Source organism: Pinus tabuliformis, chromosome 5_1 (assembly GCF_031772625.1).
Source record: "Pinus tabuliformis cultivar Carrire ecotype Pingquan chromosome 5_1, CPIR1, whole genome shotgun sequence".
NCBI classification, from domain to species: Eukaryota; Viridiplantae; Streptophyta; class Pinopsida; order Pinales; family Pinaceae; genus Pinus; species Pinus tabuliformis.
In genome coordinates, this window is record NC_142305.1 from 74914916 (window position 1) to 74937492 (window position 22577).

General features: G+C 35.7%; 1 protein-coding gene across 5 annotated transcripts in view; it reads left to right on the forward strand.

Moving 5' to 3' along the window:
- LOC149163515 (Exostosin family protein) overlaps positions 1 to 21353 on the forward strand; it is a 189694-nt gene extending 168341 nt beyond the window's left edge. For 3 of the 5 annotated variants that reach the window (XM_089431755.1, XM_089431753.1, XM_089431754.1), the window contains one exon: positions 20787 to 21353. In XM_089431755.1, coding sequence (XP_089287881.1) covers positions 20787 to 20903 — 117 coding nt within the window. In that variant the 3' untranslated portion in view covers positions 20904 to 21353. The remainder of the gene's footprint in view (positions 1 to 20786) is intronic. The other 2 variants (XR_016260630.1, XR_016260631.1) reach the window with 1 other exon arrangement.
- The last annotated feature ends 1224 nt before the right edge of the window (positions 21354 to 22577 follow it).

The following is a 22577-nucleotide window of genomic DNA, read 5'->3' on the forward strand; positions in this document are numbered from 1 at the left end:
TTGTGTCATAGTAGAAAGTTGAGGGTGAGAAGTGTAATTTTGATTACTCATACCCCATATAACTTCTCTAAACTACACTTATTACAATTTAAATACAATTTTATTTGCAATTTTTGACCTACGAGAAATCTAAAAAATTAAAAAATGACTACCTAGACCTAACCAAATTCCACGATTTTTTTTGTGTGATTTAGTATGGTAATATACATCGATTTTAGACAATAAGATGTGTCAGGGGCTCAACTTTCAAATTGTCACCCCGACTTTGGGGTAAAACGTGAGTGAAAAAAAATTAGAAAATTATCCGCCTCTAAAAAAGAAGAGATAATTAACCAAATAAAAAAACAATCCAAGGTGTACTCATTTGCTGATCGAGTCCCAACATCCTAGGCCTATTACAAACTCAAAACTCATCATTACTAGTATCACTTATTACAATTCCTCGTAGGGTGTGGAATCTGGGTACAAGAAAGATGATGAAAAAATAGAAATGAGTTAAAAAACTCTGTTGACTAACGATATCTGATGGTATAAGTGTCCTCTGGATCATCCTTGGGCATGGAGTCTTCATATAATCATCAGGTGCCACTCCAGTGGTCAACATGCCTAAAGGGCAGCAAAGGAGGTGTATATATAGCCCAACTCATCCTCCATTTGAAGACAAGAACTCGACTCACTTGAGACAAGAAGTGCTGCGAAAGAAGAAAGAGAAGCAACAATACGAAGAAGAGAAAGAGAAGTGTGAAGAAAGGAAGAAGATTCTTCTGGGCTAGCAAAAAAGGCATGCTTCTGGGATGCCAAAATTTTTTTGGGCAACAAAATCTTCTGGGACAACGGAAATTCTTCTGGGGCAATGCAAAGTCTAGGTAGCAGAATCTTTTGGGAAGTGCGAAGTTAGGGCAGCAAGAGAAGGAACCTTTAGGAGGTCGAAGAAGAGATCTAGAGACTGAGTCTCTCAAGGGGAAGCCAGGAAATACCTAGAGATCGAGATTCTCTAGGGAAAGCCGAAGAAAAGCAGTAAGAAGGATAGAGACCGAGTTCTCTAGAAGGAGCCAAGGAAAGTAGTATGAGAAAGGCAAAGCAAAGGAAGAGGCTCGGTATCAAGGTTGGTGACAAGGTTCTTGGAAGGATACAAGAGTCAAGGGTTTGTGTCATGGTCTTGGTACTTATCAATTGAAGATCTAAGAAAAAGCATTTTGATCGGGTTTTTCTCTCAAGAGGTGAGAGGTTTTGGCCCTGGCTAGAGAAGCCTATATATTGTGTCACTTGTCTCTTTTATTATTGCATATTGATAATTGTCTTGATGAAAGAACACATTAATAAGCTAACAAGTAATTGAATACAAGAATAAAAAAGTAAAAGAACATCACAAGCAATTATCAATAAGAGAAATTGTTATCTACTACATGCCCTATGTTTCTTAACACGGAATCAGAGCTTAGGTGCTAAAGAGAAGAAAGGGCACTCTAGGCAAGTGAGCACACAAGAGACAAACTTCAAAGAAGGATCAAAGCAAGTCAAAGTACTCTAAGCAAGAAATCTAGATCTTCATGAGTCGAAAACCCTAGATATACATCTACTATATTGAAGTCATCTTCAAGAAGGAAAACAAAAAGGAAAGATTGAAAACCGTGGAAGTTCTTCTAAGATCATCACTTGAAGAAGTCAAAGCCCTTCAAATTGAAGGAAGAATATAACACTCAAGAAGGATCGTGAATCAAGCTCTCTCTCATCAACCTCAGAAGCAAATCCTCTCTCAACATCAAGGAAGAAGCACACAACAATCTCTCAGGTAAGTCTATGACTACATCCGATAATATTAAAATGTCCTTTTGCTAGGAAAGTAGTAAATTGGTTGGGGCTGCAAATTACCTTGCATGGAAGAAAAGGACAAACCTGAATCTTATTGAAAATGAGGTCATGATGTTGACCTAGGTTGTCATTGATGTCAATATGGCAATATTCTAGATACTAAATGATGATATGAAGCCAAGGGAAAGCAGAGTAGATCCATGAAGAAACAGGAGCAAGGCCATTAGGATAGCCAAGCCATAAGCAAGAGTCTGTTGCATAAGCATATTGCAGAATATCAAGAGAGGCATATCGGAAAAGGCAGAAGCCATCAAGGTATGAAGGTATCAGAGGAGGTCTTTGAAAGTCATTGCCAAGCTAGAGGAGCCACATTGGAGCAAGAGGAGCAAACAGAGGAGCAAACAGAGCAAACAGAGCTATCGGAGGAAGCAGAGAGCAAGACAGAGCCATCGGAGGAGAAAACAGAGCTATCGGAGCTCAGGAGGAGTCTTATCAGGAATAATGTATGCCAGCCAAAGAAGAGCGTAATACATATATGCAGAAGAGTTAAAGGAGCGAAGCATAAAGAAGAGAAGAAGAGTTAAAAGGTGCGGAGCTGTATATTATATGTATATGCAAATACACTATCGGGAGCTATCGGAGGCGCAAACTGATATATGGATGCATTTACACTATAGGAGGCGGAAGACAGAGTTATATCGAAAACCTATACATAGAGGAAATTTACACTATCGGAGGCGGAAGACAGAGTTATATCGAAAATCTGTACATATAGAGGAATACATTATCGGAGCGGAGAAATATGTATAGATCGGCAATATTGAAATTGGCAGGTTTGGTTATGTGCCACTACCCAAAACCCCTGATTGCGATATATATATATATATATATATATATATATATATGGACCCACGGACCATTACAATGAAATCAAGTTATGGGTTAAGTTAAGAGCGGAGGAGTATATACACGGACCCGAACGGGTTATAGCAACAACCCTTAATAACATCGCGTCGCAATGTATAAAGGGCTGTCACCCCCGAACCACTGATTGCGATATATATGTATGGACCCGACGGAGGCATTCAAAACAACCTATAATAATATCGTGTCCGTTATATCGGGAGTTATGTATCACATATTGTAAAGCCTTGTCACTCCTGCAAGCACCGATTGCGATGAATGTTGTGGACTCGATGCAACATTACAGTTTTAAAGAGAGAATCCATACAGGCTGGTAGAATTTTTTATTGTTAATGGAAAAACCTGTGAGCAATTTAAGAAACCGACGTTTCGGACTAGCTAGGTGAGTCCATCATCAGGGCAATGAGATCTGAATTATGAGAAGAGAGAGTCGAGAAAATAAGCTATTAATAGAAGAATCGAAAGATATCTCTTAGCTTGTAATGTCGGCTGGAAGATTTACATTTAAAAATTAATTAATTCAATTTAATTTCAATATTTTATTTATTTATTTATTTATTTATTAATTTATTTTTATTTGTTTATATATATTTATATATTTATTTTATTTTAAATTTCAAAATTGAAATAAGTTAATAAATAAGTTTTATTTAAAAGACTTATATGTAAATATTTTTTATGTTATTCCTAATAATGTTATTTGTTTTGAAATAATTGCAAATGAAGAAATTTAAACTAACATAAAATATGGATTAAGTTAATAAATTAATTTAATTTAATTTTTATTTATTATGTTTATTTATTTATTTTTCTTTTATTTATTATGTTCCATTTATTTATTATTATTATTATTTATTTTATTTTATTAAATTGCAGTTAATAAATAATTTTTTATTTAAAAGACTTATATATAACTAATTTTATTTTATGTTTTTTATTATTTATTTTGTTTTTTCAAATTATGTGAGATATAATATAAATGAGTTGTTTGTTTTGAAATAATTTTAATTGGAGAAAATTAAATTAATAAAAATGGGATTAAATTAATAAATTAATTAATTTCATAAATATATTATATTATATGTTATTTAAAATTATGTGATATGCTGTATAAGTGAGATCTTTACTTAGAAATGATTTAAGAAGAAGAGATTATTATATGCATTAATTTATATAATTAATTAAATAAATTATGAATTGTCAAATGTAGTCATAAGGTTGAATTGGATTAGTTTAAGATTTATTTTTTCATTTTATTTAATAAGGGTTTCCAGGTACTACTTAGTTTAAGACCATCATCCCTATTCATGTTATTAGAGGATTTCTCAATTTCGATTGCCTCTTTAATTCTTCTTTTTAAATAGTGGTCTTCTTTATGGATTAATTTAATCCCAATTCATAATTTATTTAATTAATACTACATTTGACAATTCATAATTTATTTAATTAATACTACATTTGACAATTCATAATTTATTTAATTAATTATATAAATTAATGCATATAATAATCTCTTCTTCTTAAATCATTTCTAAGTAAAGATCTCACTTATACAGCGTATCACATAATTTTAAATAACATATAATATAATATATTTATGAAATTAATTAATTTATTAATTTAATCCCATTTTTATTAATTTAATTTTCTCCAATTAAAATTATTTCAAAACAAACAACTCATTTATATTATATCTCACATAATTTGAAAAAACAAAATAAATAATAAAAAACATAAAATAAAATTAGTTATATATAAGTCTTTTAAATAAAAAATTATTTATTAACTGCAATTTAATAAAATAAAATAAATAATAATATTAATATTAATAATAAATAAATAAATAAATGGAACATAATAAATAAAAGAAAAATAAATAAATAAACATAATAAATAAAAATTAAATTAAATTAATTTATTAACTTAATCCATATTTTATGTTAGTTTAAATTTCTTCATTTGCAATTATTTCAAAACAAATAACATTATTAGGAATAACATAAAAAATATTTACATATAAGTCTTTTAAATAAAACTTATTTATTAACTTATTTCAATTTTGAAATTTAAAATAAAATAAATATATAAATATATATAAACAAATAAAAATAAATTAATAAATAAATAAATAAATAAATAAATAAAAAAAAAAAAAAAAAAATATTGAAATTAAATTGAATTAATTAATTTTTAAATGTAAATCTTCCGGCCGACATTACAAGCTAAGAGATATCTTTCGATTCTTCTATTAATAGCTTATTTTCTCGACTCTCTCTTCTCATAATTCAGATCTCATTGCCCTGATGATGGACTCACATAGCTAGTCCGAAACGTCGGTTTCTTAAATTGCTCACAGGTTTTTCCATTAACAATAAAAAAAAAAAAAACATTACAGTTTGGTCTATTGTTATGTGGCATTTGATATATCGTAAGTGCTTAAGGCCTTGCTGCCTTGAAAGTGCCGATTGCGATTACACTGTGGACCCGATGCAGGTATTAATGCGGGCGTAATAAATTTGAAGTCCGCCCTTTAGAGTTTCGGTCGGATTTTCTTAATTTTCCTGTGTATTTTAGTAATTGTATTCGTAGGGTTTTTTAGGCCAAAAGGCTTATGATAATAGTTCCGATAGTTCAGGAGGCCTGAATGAAAGCCGATTGCGATTGCGATTGGGACGTGGCATGTCCGTTAAACGATAAAGTCCTGTGTATGAATGTTATTAAAGAAAAAAAAGGGGCTCTCTTTGATATCGGTTAATAAGCATCATTTCCTTTGTAATACGCTTGCTCTTCTGTATTAACGTGTCCATAAAGCAGTGGCTGATCTGAATAGGTAGAGAAAACTACACCACCCAAGGAGGGAAGCCGAAGGATCAAGCGAGGCAGAGGAAACCACATCGACTGAGGAGGAAGCCAAAGAGCCAGCGGAAAAGAGGAAACTGATAGTCAGAGGCATTAGGAATGTATACAACAACAAAAGCAGATAACAGGGTGTGTTGAATGTTGTAGTTGTGTTGTTGAAATAGGCTGGAGGAAACAGAGGCATCAGTAGAGGGTCCAGCAGAACGGAAAAAGGGCCGAAGGACCAACAGGACAAGAGACAATCGAAGGGGAGAAGTAGTTCGCAGAGAAGCAATCATGCTGAAGCATTCACTACATATGCTTGAACAGAAAGTTGGTTCTTATGCAACGCTTAGTGCAAGACTCACTAAAGCTGTGTGGAGACATTATCAGAGGCCATGAAGGCTATTGGAGACTGTGTGTGGACAATATGAAGAGTTGTAAAGACTTCTTCATAAGAAGATTGGTTATCATTGATGTTGTAGCATGGAGACTACAGTGAAGCTATAAACAAACAAAACTTAGTAGAGAAGAGTTCTGAGAGCAGAACATTACTATCAAACATGCCTTGACAAGATTGGGTTGGAACCCTTGGGGTTGGTGCCTCAGAAGTGAGAAGGATTGGAGTCCTTGGGGCTGATGCCTCAGAAGTAAGAAGGATTGGAGTCCTTGGGATTGGTACCTCAGAAGTAGGAAGGATAGGTGTCCTTGGGACTGGTGTCTCAAAAGTAAGAAGGATTGAAATTCTTGGGAGCTAGTGCTCGTAAGTCCAAGATTGGTGCCTTGATGAAATAGAGTTCGTGATTTGGAGGTTGGAGCCTCACAAAAGTCCAAGTTGGTGCTTGGCAACTGATTGCAACCACTTATATATTGTATCTATTTTACTGCAAAGATTATATTAATAAAAGCATTTTTTCTTGTTGTTCATCTTGTGTTCTGAATATAAATGTTTTAACTGGTAAAACAATAGTCGAAAAAAGAAACACTGATTCAACCCCCCCCCAAGTATTTTCAACAATTGGTATCATAGCCAGTACCTTCATTCAAAGCCTAACAACTTGAAGGTTGATCTTTAGAACACAAATGGCAAAGTCAAGGAAGAAAGTCTCCAATCCTCCCAAGGATGTGTCTCCCTCTACTACTAAGATAGAAGACAATCAATTAGAGGAGGCTCCAAGGTTCAGTGATTGTTGATAGCAGGATGGATGAAGAATCCAAGGAGTACAATGCAAAAGCAATGAAGGCAATCTTGAATGGGCTACCTGATTCTGTAAAGAACAATCTAGGAAAATATTCATTAACAAAGGGTATATGGGACAAACTTTATGACCTTCACTCAAAAGGAGCATTGTCCATGACCATCATTCAAGAAGATGATGGAAATCAAGAAGGAAATCTAGAACCCATCATAGAAGCTGAAAATGAGAATGATGACATCAAGGCTAAAGTAGACTTAGAAGATGAAGAGAATGAAAAAGATTTTGTAGAAGATCTCCTCGCTCAACTTATGGCTGCCATGGAAGAGATTAACAATTTGAAAAAAGAAAATAAGGAACTTAAGAAGATAGCACTAGCTAGTGACCAAGATCAAACAAGGGAGAAAGATGATCTTGTCAAGCTTCAAGTACAAGAAAGGGATGAAGAGCTTGCTAAGCTTAAGAAGGAATTTCATCAAAGCAAAAGAAAGCATCATGAAGAAGTCATATCTATGACAAATCAATTGGATAAAGTAAATAAACCGGAAGATACCTTGTCAAGTCAACTTGAATAAAGGCACAAGACCTTGAACAAACTTGAAGAAGAGATTGGTCAGTACAAGGTAGAGGTCTCCTCTCTCAAATCTCAACTACAAGAAGCAAGGAAACAAGCACAAGGAGCTGAGAAGAAAATGGAAGCATTGGAAATCATAGAAAGACAGGTTGATGAAGCAGGAAAGGAAAGAAACACCATGTTCTGTCAACTAAAAGCAAAGAATGAAGAAATATTCAAAATGAAGTCAGATGTCATCTTCCTTAAAATAGAAGGAGATGAAGCTACTCGTATCAAGGAAGAAATTGAGAAACAACTTGCCAAGAAGAATAATGAGTGTGAAAGATTGGAAGAAGAGATAGTCTTCCTCAGAACAAAGGTTGAAGGGATGAACAAAATCTTGAAGAGCTCTCAAGCCTTGGATGACATGCTCAGCTATCACAGATGTCCATTTGATAAATTAGGTCTCGGGTATGTATGTGAATCCTCAAACAAGAATGATAATGCCTCAAACAAAAAGGATGTGAAGAAGCCAGAAAGAAATGGTGATGCTCCCAGTTCCAACAAAGGCAAGGGAAAACATCAAGGCTACAATGGAAGAAATCCTGCTCCAAGAAGAAATGTAGATGATGTCAAAGATGCAAGAAGCAATGGTTATCATCAAAGGATCTCAAGGCAAAAAGGCTTCAGAAGTACATCAAGGAAATCTCCATCTCCCATGTACCAAAGTTCATTTTTTCGTTATTGTTATTCTTGTACAAACTTTGGTCACATGGCAAAAGACTGTAAAGCATATCATAAAGATAGATGTTATGGTCCCCAACCATCTCATAGAGATAGATATTATAGTCCCCAACAATCTCCAAGAAACAATTTTGCAGGAAGAAATCATGAATTCTTATTCATGAACAATGTAGAATGCTTAAAGTGTTATAACATTGGTCATATGGCACATGATTGTAACTTAACTTGGGCTCTTACACAAGCTAGAACCATGCAAAAGAAGAAAGTTACACAAGTATGGAGAAGGAAGCAAATACAATCCGAAAGTCCCTTGAGCTCTCCAGCCAACAACATATGTCATTGGCCTGAATTTTGACAATCTAAGCATTTGATGGGAAGACTCTGCCAAAAGAGATGATGCATACAGTTAGGGGGAGCTTGTGATTCTTGATCATTATTGCAGAAGCTATTAGTGAAAGGGTCCCTATGAAATCCTTGTTGAGCTATATTAATAGTCATTCCTTGATAAAGATCATTTCTCAGGGGTACTCTATTGAAGAACATGATCCTATAACCATTCTTTGGACTGTTGTTAAAGATGCTTTCCACTTAATCACTAAGTAGTATTTGGAGCAATAGAGAAATTCATTTGATGCTAGAGAAATAGGGCAAACAACTATGGTGCTGACATTACAGATGCTAAATGTCTTGCCTTAGGGTTTCAATGTGAGAACAGATAAATTATGGACACTAATAGAGGCAATCTTCAATCAAACAGATACATCTGGAATGGAGTTTGGAGTAAGAGCAGCTGGCAGCATATAACAAAACTGAAGCATTGCAAAAAGATGCAAATCAGCAGAATGATTTTTAAAAGACAGTCACAGATTGGATATCTAAATCTGCTAGGAAAATAACTTGCTGAGATATGTACAAGAACACAACGAAAAGATGGCTCATAGAAAGGAGAATGTGGTGTAGTCAAATATAACTTATGCTAAGATTGGTCACTGAGAAAATATAGTGACAGTAAGGCACAACCTCTCACCATTTCATCCAAATGCAGTGATGTTGAATACTGGATGGCAGTGACTCAAGGAGAAGCACAGAGACACAAAGGAACTTGGATCTGAAGAAAGATAACAAGAAAGAAAATTTCATTGGCATTTTCTCTTGATTCGGACTATGAAGGCCTCTCAATTCTGACTGTGGAGATAACAACATGGATTGAAGCATAAAAACTTGGACTTGGACACTTGTGTATGGCTATTTGCAATTTGATTGAAAGCATTGAAGTAGAGCATTTTTTAAGCATTGTTGAAGTCATGACAAAGTAGTTCTGAGCAGTGTTGATAATATCGGTATCGGGAAAATATCGGCGAGGGTCCGGAAAATATCTTATCGGAAATATCGGCGAAAATATCGGCAAAATATCGGCAAATATCGGCAAGCATAAAAAATGCATAATATATTCATTTTTTTTCAGATTTCTAAACATATAAAGCAATAACAACATGAACTAAACACATTGGCACATAAATATGAAGAAAACACTGATATATATGATGTCAAATAGAAATGATACATCAAACTTCAAAGGCGATACCAAATCCTGCTGATCCCTGATAGTGATAAATTGATAATTGTCCAATCAAGGACTCAAACAAAAATTAAAATAACATCACACATCCTTGATAATTGTCCAATCAAGGACTCAAACAAAAATTAAAATAACATCACACATCATTGGCATAATTATGAGGATCTTTGTGATACACTCTCGACATGCTCTATAGACAGTCACAATCTAAGCATCATTGTGGTGAGAAGGATCTCGGTGATCCTATAGTAGCTCACTCTGTCTCGGCATACTTATAGTCTTAGAGTATTAGAGATATATGAACAAGAATAAATTATTGGTCTTTGTAACTCAAAAGATAAAGAAAACTCCACGCTATTTGTATGTTCTGGTTATGCTTCTCAATAGATATATCATATTACCAATATAATGTGTTGCAGGCTGCAGCGTTGCGTTGACGGTTGTATTATTGAACAGTGAAGACGTCGGGACTCGGACGATTGCACCGAGTAAACCCTCCTTCGCAGCACCGACCGCCACCGGTTCCGTCTCTCTCCAGCTCGCACGGAAACATTAACAAAGTGACGGGAAAAGCAAAACACTATAACCATTTTATAACCCGATTAAACCTAACCCGCGATATTTACAGTCGTAGCGCGATATTTATGAAAATATCGCCGAAATTTCGGAAATCTCGCGAGAATTTAAAAACATGAAAATATCGCGCTATTTTCCAGCCGAAATTTCGTTTTCACCAAAATCGCGCGATATTTACGAATATCGCCGAAATATCGGCGATATTATCAACACTGGTTCTGAGACATGAAGAGGGAATAATGTGCTAATTAATGATAAAGCATCAATCCTTCTATTTTGAGTAAAAAGAAGAGCACTCCTTTGCCATTGATGTCAAAGGGGGAGAGAAGAAGAATATTGCCATCAATAACAAAGGGGGAGATTGTTGACCTAGGTTGTCATTGATGTCAATATGGCAACATTCTAGATACTAGATGATGATATGAAGGCAAGAGGAAGCAGAGCAGATCCATGAAGAGACAAGAGCAAAGGCCATCAGGATAGCCAAGCCATAAGCAAGAGTTTGTTGCACAAGCATATTGTAGAATATCAGAGCAAGAGAGGCATATCGGAAAAGGCAGAAGCCATCAAGGTATGAAGGTATTAGAGGAGGTCTTTGAAAGACATTGCCAAGCCAGAGGAGCCACATTGGAGCAAGAGGAGCAAACAGAGCAAACAGAGGAGCAAACGGAGCAAACAGAGCTATCGGAGGAAGCAGAGAGCAAGACAGAGCCATCGGAGGAGAAAACAGAGCTATCAGAGCTCAGGAGGAGTCTTATCAGGAGTAATGCATCCCAAAGAGTCTTATCAGGAATAATGTATGCCAACCAAAGAAGAGCGGAATACATATACGCAGAAGAGTTAAAGGAGCGGAGCATAAAGAAGAGCAGAAGAGTTAAAAGGAGCGGAGCTGTATATAATATATGTATATGCAAATACACTATCGAGAGCTATCAGAGGCACAAACTCATATATGGATGCATTTACACTATTGGAGGCGGAAGACAAAGTTATATCGAAAACCTATACATAGAGGAAATATACACTATCGGAGGCAGAAGACAGAGTTATATTGAAACCCTGTACATATAGAGGAATACACTATTGGAGCGGAGAAATATGTATAGATCGGCGATATTGAAATTGGCGGGTTTGGTTATGTGCCACTACCTAAAGAGCGGAGGAGTATATACACGGATCTGAATGGGTTATAGCAACAACCCTTAATAACATCGCGTTCGCCCATCGGGACTCTCACATTGCAATGTATAGAGGGCTGTCACCCCTGCACCACCGATTGCGATATATATGTATAGACCTGATGGAGGCATTAAAAACAGCCTATAATAATATTGCGTCCGTTATATCGTGAGTTATGTATCACATATTGTAAAGCTTTGTCACTCCTGCAAGTGCCGATTGCAATGAATGTTGCGGACCCGATGCAACATTGCAGTTTGGTCTATTGTTATGTCGCATCTGACATAACGCAAGTGCTTAAGGCCTTGCTGCCTTGAAACGCCGATTGCGATTACACTGCGGACCTGATGCAGGTATTAATGTGGGCATAATAAATTTGAAGTCTGCCCTTTAGAGTTTCGGTCGGATTTTCATAATTTTCCTGTGTATTTTAGTAATTGTATTGCGCGGGGTTTTTTAGGCCAAAAGGCTTATGATAACAGTTTCGATAGTTCAAGAGGCCTGAACGAAAGTCGATTGCGATTGCGATTGGGACGTGGCATGTCCGTTAAACGATAAAGTCCTGTGTATGAACGTTATTAAAGAAAAAAAAGGGGCTCTCTCTGATATTGGTTAATAAGCATCATTTCCTTTGTAATACGGCCTGCTCTTCTGTATTAACGTGTCCGTGAAACAGTGGCTGATCTGAATAGGCAAAGAAAATTACAATGCCCAAGGAGGGAAGCCGAAGGATCAAGCGAGGCAGAGGAAACTACAGCGACCGAGGAGGAAGCCAAAGCGCCAGCGGAAAAGAGGAAACTGATAGTCAGAGGCATCAGGAATGTATACAACAAAAAAAGCAAAGAACAGGGTGTGTTGAATGTTGTAGTTGTGTTGTTGAAATAGGCTGGAGGAAACAGAGGCAGCAACAGAGGGTCCAACAGAACGGAAAAAGGGCTGAAGGACCAACAGGACAGGAGACAATCGAAGGGGAGAAGTAGTCAGTAGAGAAGCAATCATGCTGAAGCATTCACTGTGACAGTAAGAACATATGCTTGAACAGAAAGCTGGTTCTTATGCAGAGCTTAGTGCAAGACTCACTAAAGCTGCGTGGAGACATTATCAGAGGTCATGAACGCTATTGGAGACTCTGTGGGGACAGTATGAAGAGTTGTAAAGACTTCTTCATAAGAACACTGGTTGTCATTGATGCTGTAGCATGGAGACTACAGTGAAGCTATAAACAAACAGAACTGAGTAGAGAAGAGTTCTGAGAGCAGAACATTACTATCAAACATGCCTTAACAAGATTGGGTTGGAACCCTTGGGGTTGGTGCCTCAGAAGTGAGAAGGATTGAAGTCCTTGGGACTGATGCCTTAGAAGTAAGAAGGATTGGAGTCCTTGGGATTGGTGCCTCAGAAGTAGGAAGGATAGGTGTCCTTGGGACTAGTGTCTCAGAAGTAAGAATGATTGAATTCCTTGGGAGTTGGTGCTCCTAAGTCCAAGATTGGTGCCTTGGCAAAATAGAGTTGGTGCTTTGGAGGTTCGAGCCTCACAAAAGTCCAAGTTGGTGCTTGGCAACTGATTGCAACCACTTATATATTGTATCTATTTTACTGCAAAGATTATATTAATAAACGCATTTATTCTTGTTATTCAACTTGTGTTCTGAATATAAATGTTTTAATTGGTAAAACAATAGTCGGAAAAAGAAATACTGATTCACCTCCCCTCTCAATATTTCCAGCACATGAATCACATCAAAGGATCGGTAACAAAGCCTGCGAAGGAAGATACTCAAGCACATACAAAATACATAAAGGGAGAAGTGAGTGCCCAGAGGATTCTTATAGAATCTATAAAAGACTCTCTAATCCCATATGTATCAAAATTGGAAACAACGAAAGCTATATATGACAAATTGGTAGAGTTGTTTCCAATAAGTACTAGGGGAGAAGTAATTTCTCTAAGGCAAGAATTGTACTAACTAAAGATATCAAAGGAAGATGGAATAGCCTCATACTTCATGAGGATATCAGAAATTCTGGATCAACTACAAGAATTAGGAGAAGTAATGTCTGATAGTGAGATGACCACAGTGATGCTGAATGCACTATCGGAAGAGTGGGGTAACTTCACTTCAGGTTTATATGGGAAGAAAGACACTACATTTCAAGATCTATGATCACTCTGTAAGATCGAAGAAACAAGACTGAATGCAAAGCTTGATGTTGGACCAAGTGAGCAAAATCAAGCATATGCCGCTACAACAAGAAGGAAAGGAAGTTTTGGAAGGTTTGGTCCTCAAAAGAAAAGGAGGAACATGGATAAAGCAAGATGCTATGGATGTCAAGTACTAGGGCACTATAAAAGAGATTGTCCTAAACGAGGTAAGGGCAAGAGAAATAGGGAAGAAGCCCACATCACCGAAGAAGTGAAAGAACATGTGTCTAAGAAGCCGAAGAATGAAGAAGTAAAATATCTCTATTATGACTATGATGATCTTCCTCACAAGAAGGTACTTATCACTTGTAAATTATAGATAGGATAGAATACATCAACATAGCATCATGATGGAAGCATTAGAAGTAATAGCTCATGACATGAAAGGAAGAAGTATGTCTGTGATAAATCTGTTTACAATAAAATAGGAAGCTCTTAGAAAACCTCAGTGATATGTATAGAAAGAAATGAAGGTCATCATAAACTTGAGTCGTACAAAATATACTAAGAAAACATCTACCGGGTGAGGATATGAAACATCCTCCGGTCTCTCTGATGGAATTCTCATTAGAGGATTCACTAATCAAGAAAGGAAGCAAAAGGTTTTCAACAAGAATTCCATCTCGTGGGATTCAAGGAATGAAGGTATGATGACATCACAAGAATAGCAGGATGAAGTTCCCTCGTTCAAGTGAAGTTGCTACAGGAATTTTGAATGACCGAAAGGAAGATGAGGTATGTATGCTTACATAGATTATGGTAGAAGTCATATGGTTGCAGATAATATGGATCACTATGGTCAAAGAAAAGAAAAGGATCTCCTCCTCCGAAAGTTTGCAGCAAAGCATAAGTCACACCAGATGAAATCAACATAATATGTTCTCATATGAATCATGAGGAAGCTGACTACGATCAAGAAATAAGATTGGAAGCACCTGGAATAAAGTGTGAAGAGATAGGAAGAGATCATGATGCAATGCAACAAAGATAGGAGGAATTCAACATCCGAAGTCCAAGAAGATTTGACTAGAAGATCTCTGGTAAAGATGTGAAGATTCTAATGAAAGTCGGAAAAAGATGGAAACCCTTGACAATGAATATCAATGGGAGATGTGTTAATCTGCATGCAGGATGATGATACTTAAAGGAAGATGTCATGGTAAAGAAAACCTTGATTTGATATGTTCATTGATTATTTTTTGAGCTAATATCTGGATGAGCTTATGTAGGTGGACCATATAGAAGGATGTAATGTCCTTCCGAAAAATATGGCATGAAAGCAAAATAACATGAAGCAAAGACAGGTGAAAGATATGATGGATCACTTTCTGATGAGCTGAAGACATGACTAACTCATGATGAATGAACTATGCCCTATGTAGAATTTCCCAAAGTTGAAGACTCCTTAATGAAGAAGAAATTTGTGACATTAAAGAAAGGAGCTCTTCAAGCAGCTGGTTGTTCCAGGATCTCCACAAGAGAAACCACGAAAAGTCCCTAGTTAAGAGGGAGCATGATAAAGAAGTTTATTACTTTGAAGAAACTTGGAAATTCCTAAGTAGGAAGCTTAGGTACATTCCTTTGTGACGGAATGAATACATTCCTTTAATGGAATATATCCTCTTGGTTTGAAAAGGAGAGAGATAGACATGTTATTCTGTCCTTCACTTGGGAAGGCAAAATGGAGGATTGTGTAATGATTTGGCATTCGATACTCTTTGAGGATGAGATAGGGCATCCAATAGTAAGAGTAGTCGTGGAGGACATATATTCTTTGAGGACTGGGGAGTCCAAGATAAGAATAGTCCTCATGGAGCATACCCTGAGAGAACCCGGGTGGGGTATGTTCTGGGAGAGACAATGATGAGTATGTCTATAAATCATTGGTCTCGCCAGCATTGTGCTCTAATCTTGTGGAGAGATAGAGTTGTTAGTCAAGGCCTTGCTATATGACAATGCTGGTTGGTATGATGCTATAACAAATGAGTTACAAATCTGAATTCTTCTTAAGAGATTCTTTAGATTGAGAAAGTCCAAGGTACCATTATGAATACCTCCCTAGTTAAGAGGGAGTGTTGAAAAGTGTAACTAGGTTTGGTCTTCATAATGACATGTAAATATGATTTTATATAATGAGATGTGAATAAAAAAAAATGAAAATATTTTATTAACTTGCTTCATGGGTTTCATGAGCAAGGATTTTGTTTTTGAGTCAAGACTCCAATTGAGAGTCTTTAGGATTTATTTGTCATCTAGTCATAAAATGTAAGTCATTGTCATGTAAATGAAGTCATGTTACACTTGGAAAAAGGTCAATATTATCTACGTAAAATATCCTCCAAGAACTTGTCACTAAACCTCTTCAAGTCAGCCTACAAACGATAAGGAAGCTACTAGATCAAGTCGACCTAACTCCAACTGTCAAGTCAGCCTAAAGGGAAACAAAGGAGGTGTATATATAGCCCAACTCGTCCTCCATTTGAAGACAAGAACTCGTCTCACTTGAGACAAGAAGAAGTGCGAAAGAAGGAAGAGAAGAAACATTACAAAGAAGGAAGAGAAAGAGAAGTGCGAAGAAAGAAAGAAGATTCTTCTGGGTAATAAGAAATTAGGGTTTCTTCTGGGCCAACAAAAAATGCATTCTTCTGGGAGAACGGAATTTCTTCTAGGCAACAGAATCTTCTGGGAAGTGTGAAGTTAGAGCAGCAAGAGAAGGAACCTTCTGGGAGGTCGAAGAAGAGATCTAGAGACTCTGTCTCTCAAGGGGAAGCCAGGAAGTACCTAGAGACCGAGATTCTCTAGGGAAAGTCGAGGAAAAGCAGTAAGAAGGATAGAGACCGAGTTCTCTAGGAGTCGAGGAAAGCAGTGTGAGAAAGGCAAAGCAAAGGAAGAGGAAGAGTATCTAGGTTGGTTACAAGGTTCTTGGAAGGATACAAGAGTCAAGGGTCTGTGTCATGGTCTTGGTACTTATCAATTGAAGATTTAAGAAGAAGAATTTTGATCTGTTTTTCCTCTGAATAGGTGTGAGGTTTTGGCCTTCGCTGGAGAAGCCTATATACTGTGTCACTTGTCTCTTTTATTATTGCATATTGATAATTGTCTTGATGAAAGAACACATTAATAAGCTAACAAGGAATTGAATACAAGAATAAGAAAGCAAAAAAGCATCACAAGCAATTATCAAGAAGAGAAATTGTTATCTACTACATGCCCTATATTTCTCAACAAATCCAAGGCAATGTCTTGTGAGCTCTTTGAACAACAGTCAAGACTAAGTCTAGCAAGACTCAGGACGAATGAAGAAGTCTTGTGAGCTAGTACTGACATGTGTGATGGACTCCTTGGCTTGTTGTGATGTGACTACCTAGAACCAAGCCCCTCCTAGGCTTACTCCAACAAGTGTCCGAGTTGTAGTACTAAATGATCACATGTAAAAGACCTTCTTATTGTTATTTTGAACATAAGTACTTAAATGTAATTGCAGGTGAATGGACCATGCAGGTTGAGAGAAAATGTCTATGTAAAAGTCTCGAGTCATGTAAAAGTGTTTGTCATGTAAATTCCTAGTCCTAGTGACTAGTTGAGATGTTATAATGTAATGTTATGGTGTAAAGGCTAAAAGCCTAAGTTTGCCTAAATTTATAGAGGCATTATTATATTAAAGATGTCAATGTAAAATTAGAAGAGAGGGGGGCACACTTGTGTCTAGGGAAAACAACTTAATTTGATAACCCCTCTCCCATTGAGTCTTCTAGAAGGATCATGAAGCTTATCCAATGTCAATTCAAGATTAGATTTGGGCGCTCCATTCTAGCCAAGAGAAATGATAAAAGGACCATGAGAAAGGAATTCACTACACAAGTTCTTTTTCTGCTGTTTTTCATGTACTCTCCAAGGCACACCTATCCCTCTTGAGCGACCAAAGTTTCAAGTTCTCAATTGTTAAATAAAGCATTCAAATTTCAGCTGTGACTTCGCCCAGATCTGGTCTATTTTTCTGCAGTGCACCCAAGTAATCTTCAGATCTACTTCATACAAGCTCAGATCTAGTCCGGGTTGCTTTAGAATTGACATCTTTGGCTCAAGGCGGGTTGATCTAAGTCATTTGCATCTGCATGCGAGAAGTTTCAAGTCAGTTAAGGCTTCATTTGTCTCCAGTTGTCCTCTCTGCCAGCGAACTGTACTGTAGCACCCTCAAGAAGGGTTTTGTACCTGCAAATTTGTTCAAGAGCAATAATGTAAGAAGGTCTTTGCTGGGGTTTTCTCCCTTATTGCGTTTCCTAGTGTGTATTGATGTGTTTGAGTATTTTAACAATTTATTTCAATTGCTTATGCATCTTGATATTCAGATCTAAAGAATTTAAAGTACTCACATTCATATCCAGAAGTTAGATCTAGCAGATCTAAGGGAACAACAAGCAGATCTTGCAAATCTGAGTGCAGATTTAAGTGCACAACAAGCAAATCTAGCAAATCTGAGTGCAGATATAAGTGAACAACAAGCATATCTAGCAAATCTGAGTGTCTAGAAAGCTGAAAATCTCAGTTTTTAGGTGTCATTATAAGTTTTTGATCATTTACAAGAAGCCGATTTGAAGAACAAAATTTCATGTGTACTTGAAAAGTTAGTTTCTGTTGTTTATAATTTCCGCTATATATGACTTCTACAAGTTCAGAATTTTAATTCTGTTATTGAGATAATTCAAGATCTGAGTTACTTGATAAAGAAACAGAAGACAACTGTCATTTCAGTTGAGAAAATTTTAACACCCAACAACGGTATTGTTCTATGTATTGTTTATGGGTCTATCCCAAAATTTTCTTCAGAAATTTAATGAAGGAAGATTGTGTTGGGTGCAAATTTGTTGTTGTGGTGTGATTGATTTCTTCATTTTATTTCTGTTGCATTTTAAAGTTAATATACTAGTGTATTTATTTTTCGGAAAATTCATAATTATTTGAGATAAATTTATTCTAGGGCTTTAATAAATTGTTGAAGTAAAATAATTAGGTTTGGTATAAGAAAAAATAACATGTTTGCTGATGATGCCTTTTGGAGGGAGTCTTTGCTTAATGATTAGGCAGTTGGTGAGAGGTTTCTTCCATATCCATCGCATAAATAGCTTGTAAATCGACATTTCAGAACATTAAATGTGGCCCATCTTCAAGATTAGACACATTTTGATGAGATGTGGTTTTTGGAGTGAGGAGCACCTTTGCGAGTCATCCATGACATATTTTGATTAGAAATACACTTTTAATAGGGTGACATTACCCTTGGAGGCAATTTTGGCTCACACGTGTGGGCTAGTTGATGCTCGATTTTCATGTTTTATCATTGATATAACTATTTTTGGGGCTGGCTTGTGACCTACTTAACTTGTAATCACATATTTTAATATTTTAAAGGTTTTTTGTCTAATTTTACCCTAAATCGGCTTGGTTGCCATCATATAAATAGAGGGAAGTCGATTTAATGTTAAATCATTGACACACTGAGACTTGAGAGTGTGGACTACCTTGTCTCTTTTCTCTTTGTCACTACGAGCATTAAAGGAGAAAATTGTCTTGGGAAGATATTGTGTTTGGATGATAGATGGTGATTTTGTGCAAATTTATTGTAAATATCTTCTTCCATCTTGTGTTTGTTTTAAAATTAGGGTTTCATTGAATTTTTCACCAAATGTGTTGAATTTTTTATGGCTCTAAGATCTCCTTTGCAAGATTATCATCAAGTTTCCATTAAGGAATCTTAATATAACTTCCTTGCATTTTATCCCCAATTTGATTAAAAATCGCTAGGGTTTGTGGAGTAGTGAAACCTCATTGTAGCTTTTTATCTCTCATAAATTGCTCCCATCAATGCTTTTCCAACTTTTCCTTAGACTCTATTAGCGCCCTTGATTGAGAAAGACACTAATCCACTATTGTTTCAATCCCTTTGAATAACATACTTAAAACTATAAAGTTTTTATTTTTTATTTTTTCTAGGGTAAATTAGGATTAGGCTATGGCAAAATCTGCATTTTACAACATTATTTATCTTGGACCTTATAGTCCTAGAGTTAGACTTTGCATGTACTAATTTGGAAAGATACATAATTTTTTATGCATTTACAACCATTAGTTACAGCTGATGTTTAGGGTTTTTCTTGCTGTTTTATGCATTTTCAGCCTTCGGAAAATTGCTATAATTTACTTTTTAACTTACTCATCAAATAGCCTTTGTTTCTCATTTGTCAATTATCAATTTTATGCTATTTTGTTATTGCTATTATAATATTTGCATGCAATAATTGTGTTAATTAATTTAAAGATAACATGTGTTTTGAAACCTATTTGAGCTTCTCTAGGAGTTGCTAAGACCTCTAGATTTAGCTATAGGGCCCTTTGAATTCATTGTCTTGGAATTCTATCTTATCTTACTCGGAGCCTTATTCATTGAACATCTATCTTCGAGTGTAGTTTATAGTAGAATCCTTAGGGGGGTAATTAGTTTGGGAGCATTTGGTTTATTTAATCCCTATGATCTTCTGCGTAAGCCTCCCTTGTGGAGATAATATTTGACCACAAAACAACATGGAAACAAATGCTAAGGTGGCAATGGTGATTGGTTCCATTGTTGCTTTTAATCTGATGTGCTTAGCGAGTCTTTGCACTAAGGTGCTAGATTTTGCAGTAACAATACCAGCTCTGTAAATCTTTGATTTGACTACCCATATTTGCATGTATGTATATGGAAAGAAAGGGGTTTGATGTATATATAGCATAACATAATAGATAACATAGTGGCAAGAGTGCACCAAACTATGATCCATTTTACTTTTTGCTTTAATGAAGCATTGCATTGTTGTTCTTAGTTTTAGGCATAGGTTAGAGATGGTTTATGTACTGCCCTTAGTTGCATTGATTTTTCTTTGGGGACTTGCCCCATTGAATATACTTTATCAATGCTGAAGATTCACTCCATTTCTCAAGGCATGTTTTTTTTGTCTTTATTTTTGTATTTGATGTTGTCATCACCCGGATAAGTCAAATTAAGAGAGGAAAGTTTTTGGTACCGCTGCTTTTCTTTTCTCCTTTTCTGTCTTTTTTACTATTTTGAATTTATCTTTTATTTCTCATTTAGACCAATTCTATTCTAACGTGTGGTTAATGAAATGGTTGTTATGTGCATTGCAGATGGCGGGTAAGTTGTCAGCAATTAAGATGCATATACGTCGATCACAACGGGTGGTCAACGGTTCACGTAGTTTGTGTACATGTGAATGTAGGTATCCCAATTCTACGAAGCACTAACAGACAACATTAGTAGGCATATTTGGCCTACTTCTAATATTCATTTTCAGGTTAGGATGTGATTCTTTAAGGCCTGCAACTCTACTCTCCACAGCTACAAGAATCAGAGATCTTCTCTATAGTTGGTGGGCCTGGTAGATTTGTTGGCCAGAGATGTTGTCTGGGAGATTTGTTGGCCAGAGATGTTGTCTATAATTGGCGGCCTGGTAGATTTGTTGGCCATTGCTTAGTTACCTATGCTTCTATCTAGCAATGTAATATATAAGTATTAATTATTTGACTCACTTGTGCTTTTTTCATAAACACCATGCCTTTATTGAGAGCGAGTTTTCCATTTTACCATGTAAAGTTCTTCCATCTCAGATTTTGAAGATAAAACCAACTATCATGCGGCCAATGGAATTATTTTTTAAGTTAATTTTATTGTGCAATTTCAGTTTTTTGGATGAAGTGTATGTTCGCATATTGGTCTGGTAGAATTTCATGGGCTGCGGTTCTATATTTGTCTTAATTTTTCTGTACAATTTTTTTAAATAAATTGGATAAATACCACTTTATAAAGCTGATGTAACAAAGTTAAGATTAATACCATAGTGGGATGAAATGATACTTGAATGTAATTAATTGTAACCAAAGTTACAATTTGAATAGTTAGATGGAACGCTAGTTGAATATAGCTAATTGTGACGAAAACCACACTTTAAGAATTTTCAATGCTCTCTTAAATAGTATTCCCAAGTCATTTTGCATTGTCTAATTTATATTAGAAAAGGGGTTCATAGAGTTATCCTTGGAAAAATGTGGATGGAGATGTATACCAATTGACATTAACTTTAGGGTTCATTTAAAAATGATATATTATTGTTATCAAATAAAAAATATATAATTGTTTATTGAAGAAAACATTAAAAACAACTTCCACAAGTAAAGGGTTATGAGTTAGGTTTAACAAGTCATGTAACCTAATTGCCACAAGATTCATGAAAGATTAATATAGTCCATACCATAAAGGTCGCACAAACATAAATACCATTTTAACAAAATATCAATATATTCAAGTTCATTTGATTATCATAAAGCAACATATCATGAAACAACACATTCACATGTCTAAGGGGTTGGTGGATTACTTTACTTTTTTCATTAGGGTTTGCTCCCCAAACTTTATTGTCAACATTAAACTACGGTTGCTAAGGTTCCCTCTATCATTATCATGACTATGTTTGGGTGGATTTTTGGCCTTTGAAATAGCAAGTACTAGGAGAGGAGATTTATTATTGCCAAATTGACAAGGTAACCAATTATGCATCCCTCCCTATATCACAATGACATAACTAAATGTGTGATGTGTGTTGAAATTCAAATGCAAGAGAGAATTTCTGATCATGGCAATTACTTGTATATATATATATATATATATATATATACTAGGAGAGGAAATTTATGATTGCCAAATTGACATGGTAACCAACTATGAATCCCTCCCTATGTTCACAATGACAACTAAATGTGTGTTGGGTGTTGAAATTTAAATGCAAGAGAATTTCTAATCATGGTAATTACTTGTGAATATATATATATATATATATATATATATATATATATTCGATTTAATTTTTGCTTTATTCATTAGGTCATCAAACAGTTACACAAATACAATGCACAAAAAGACAA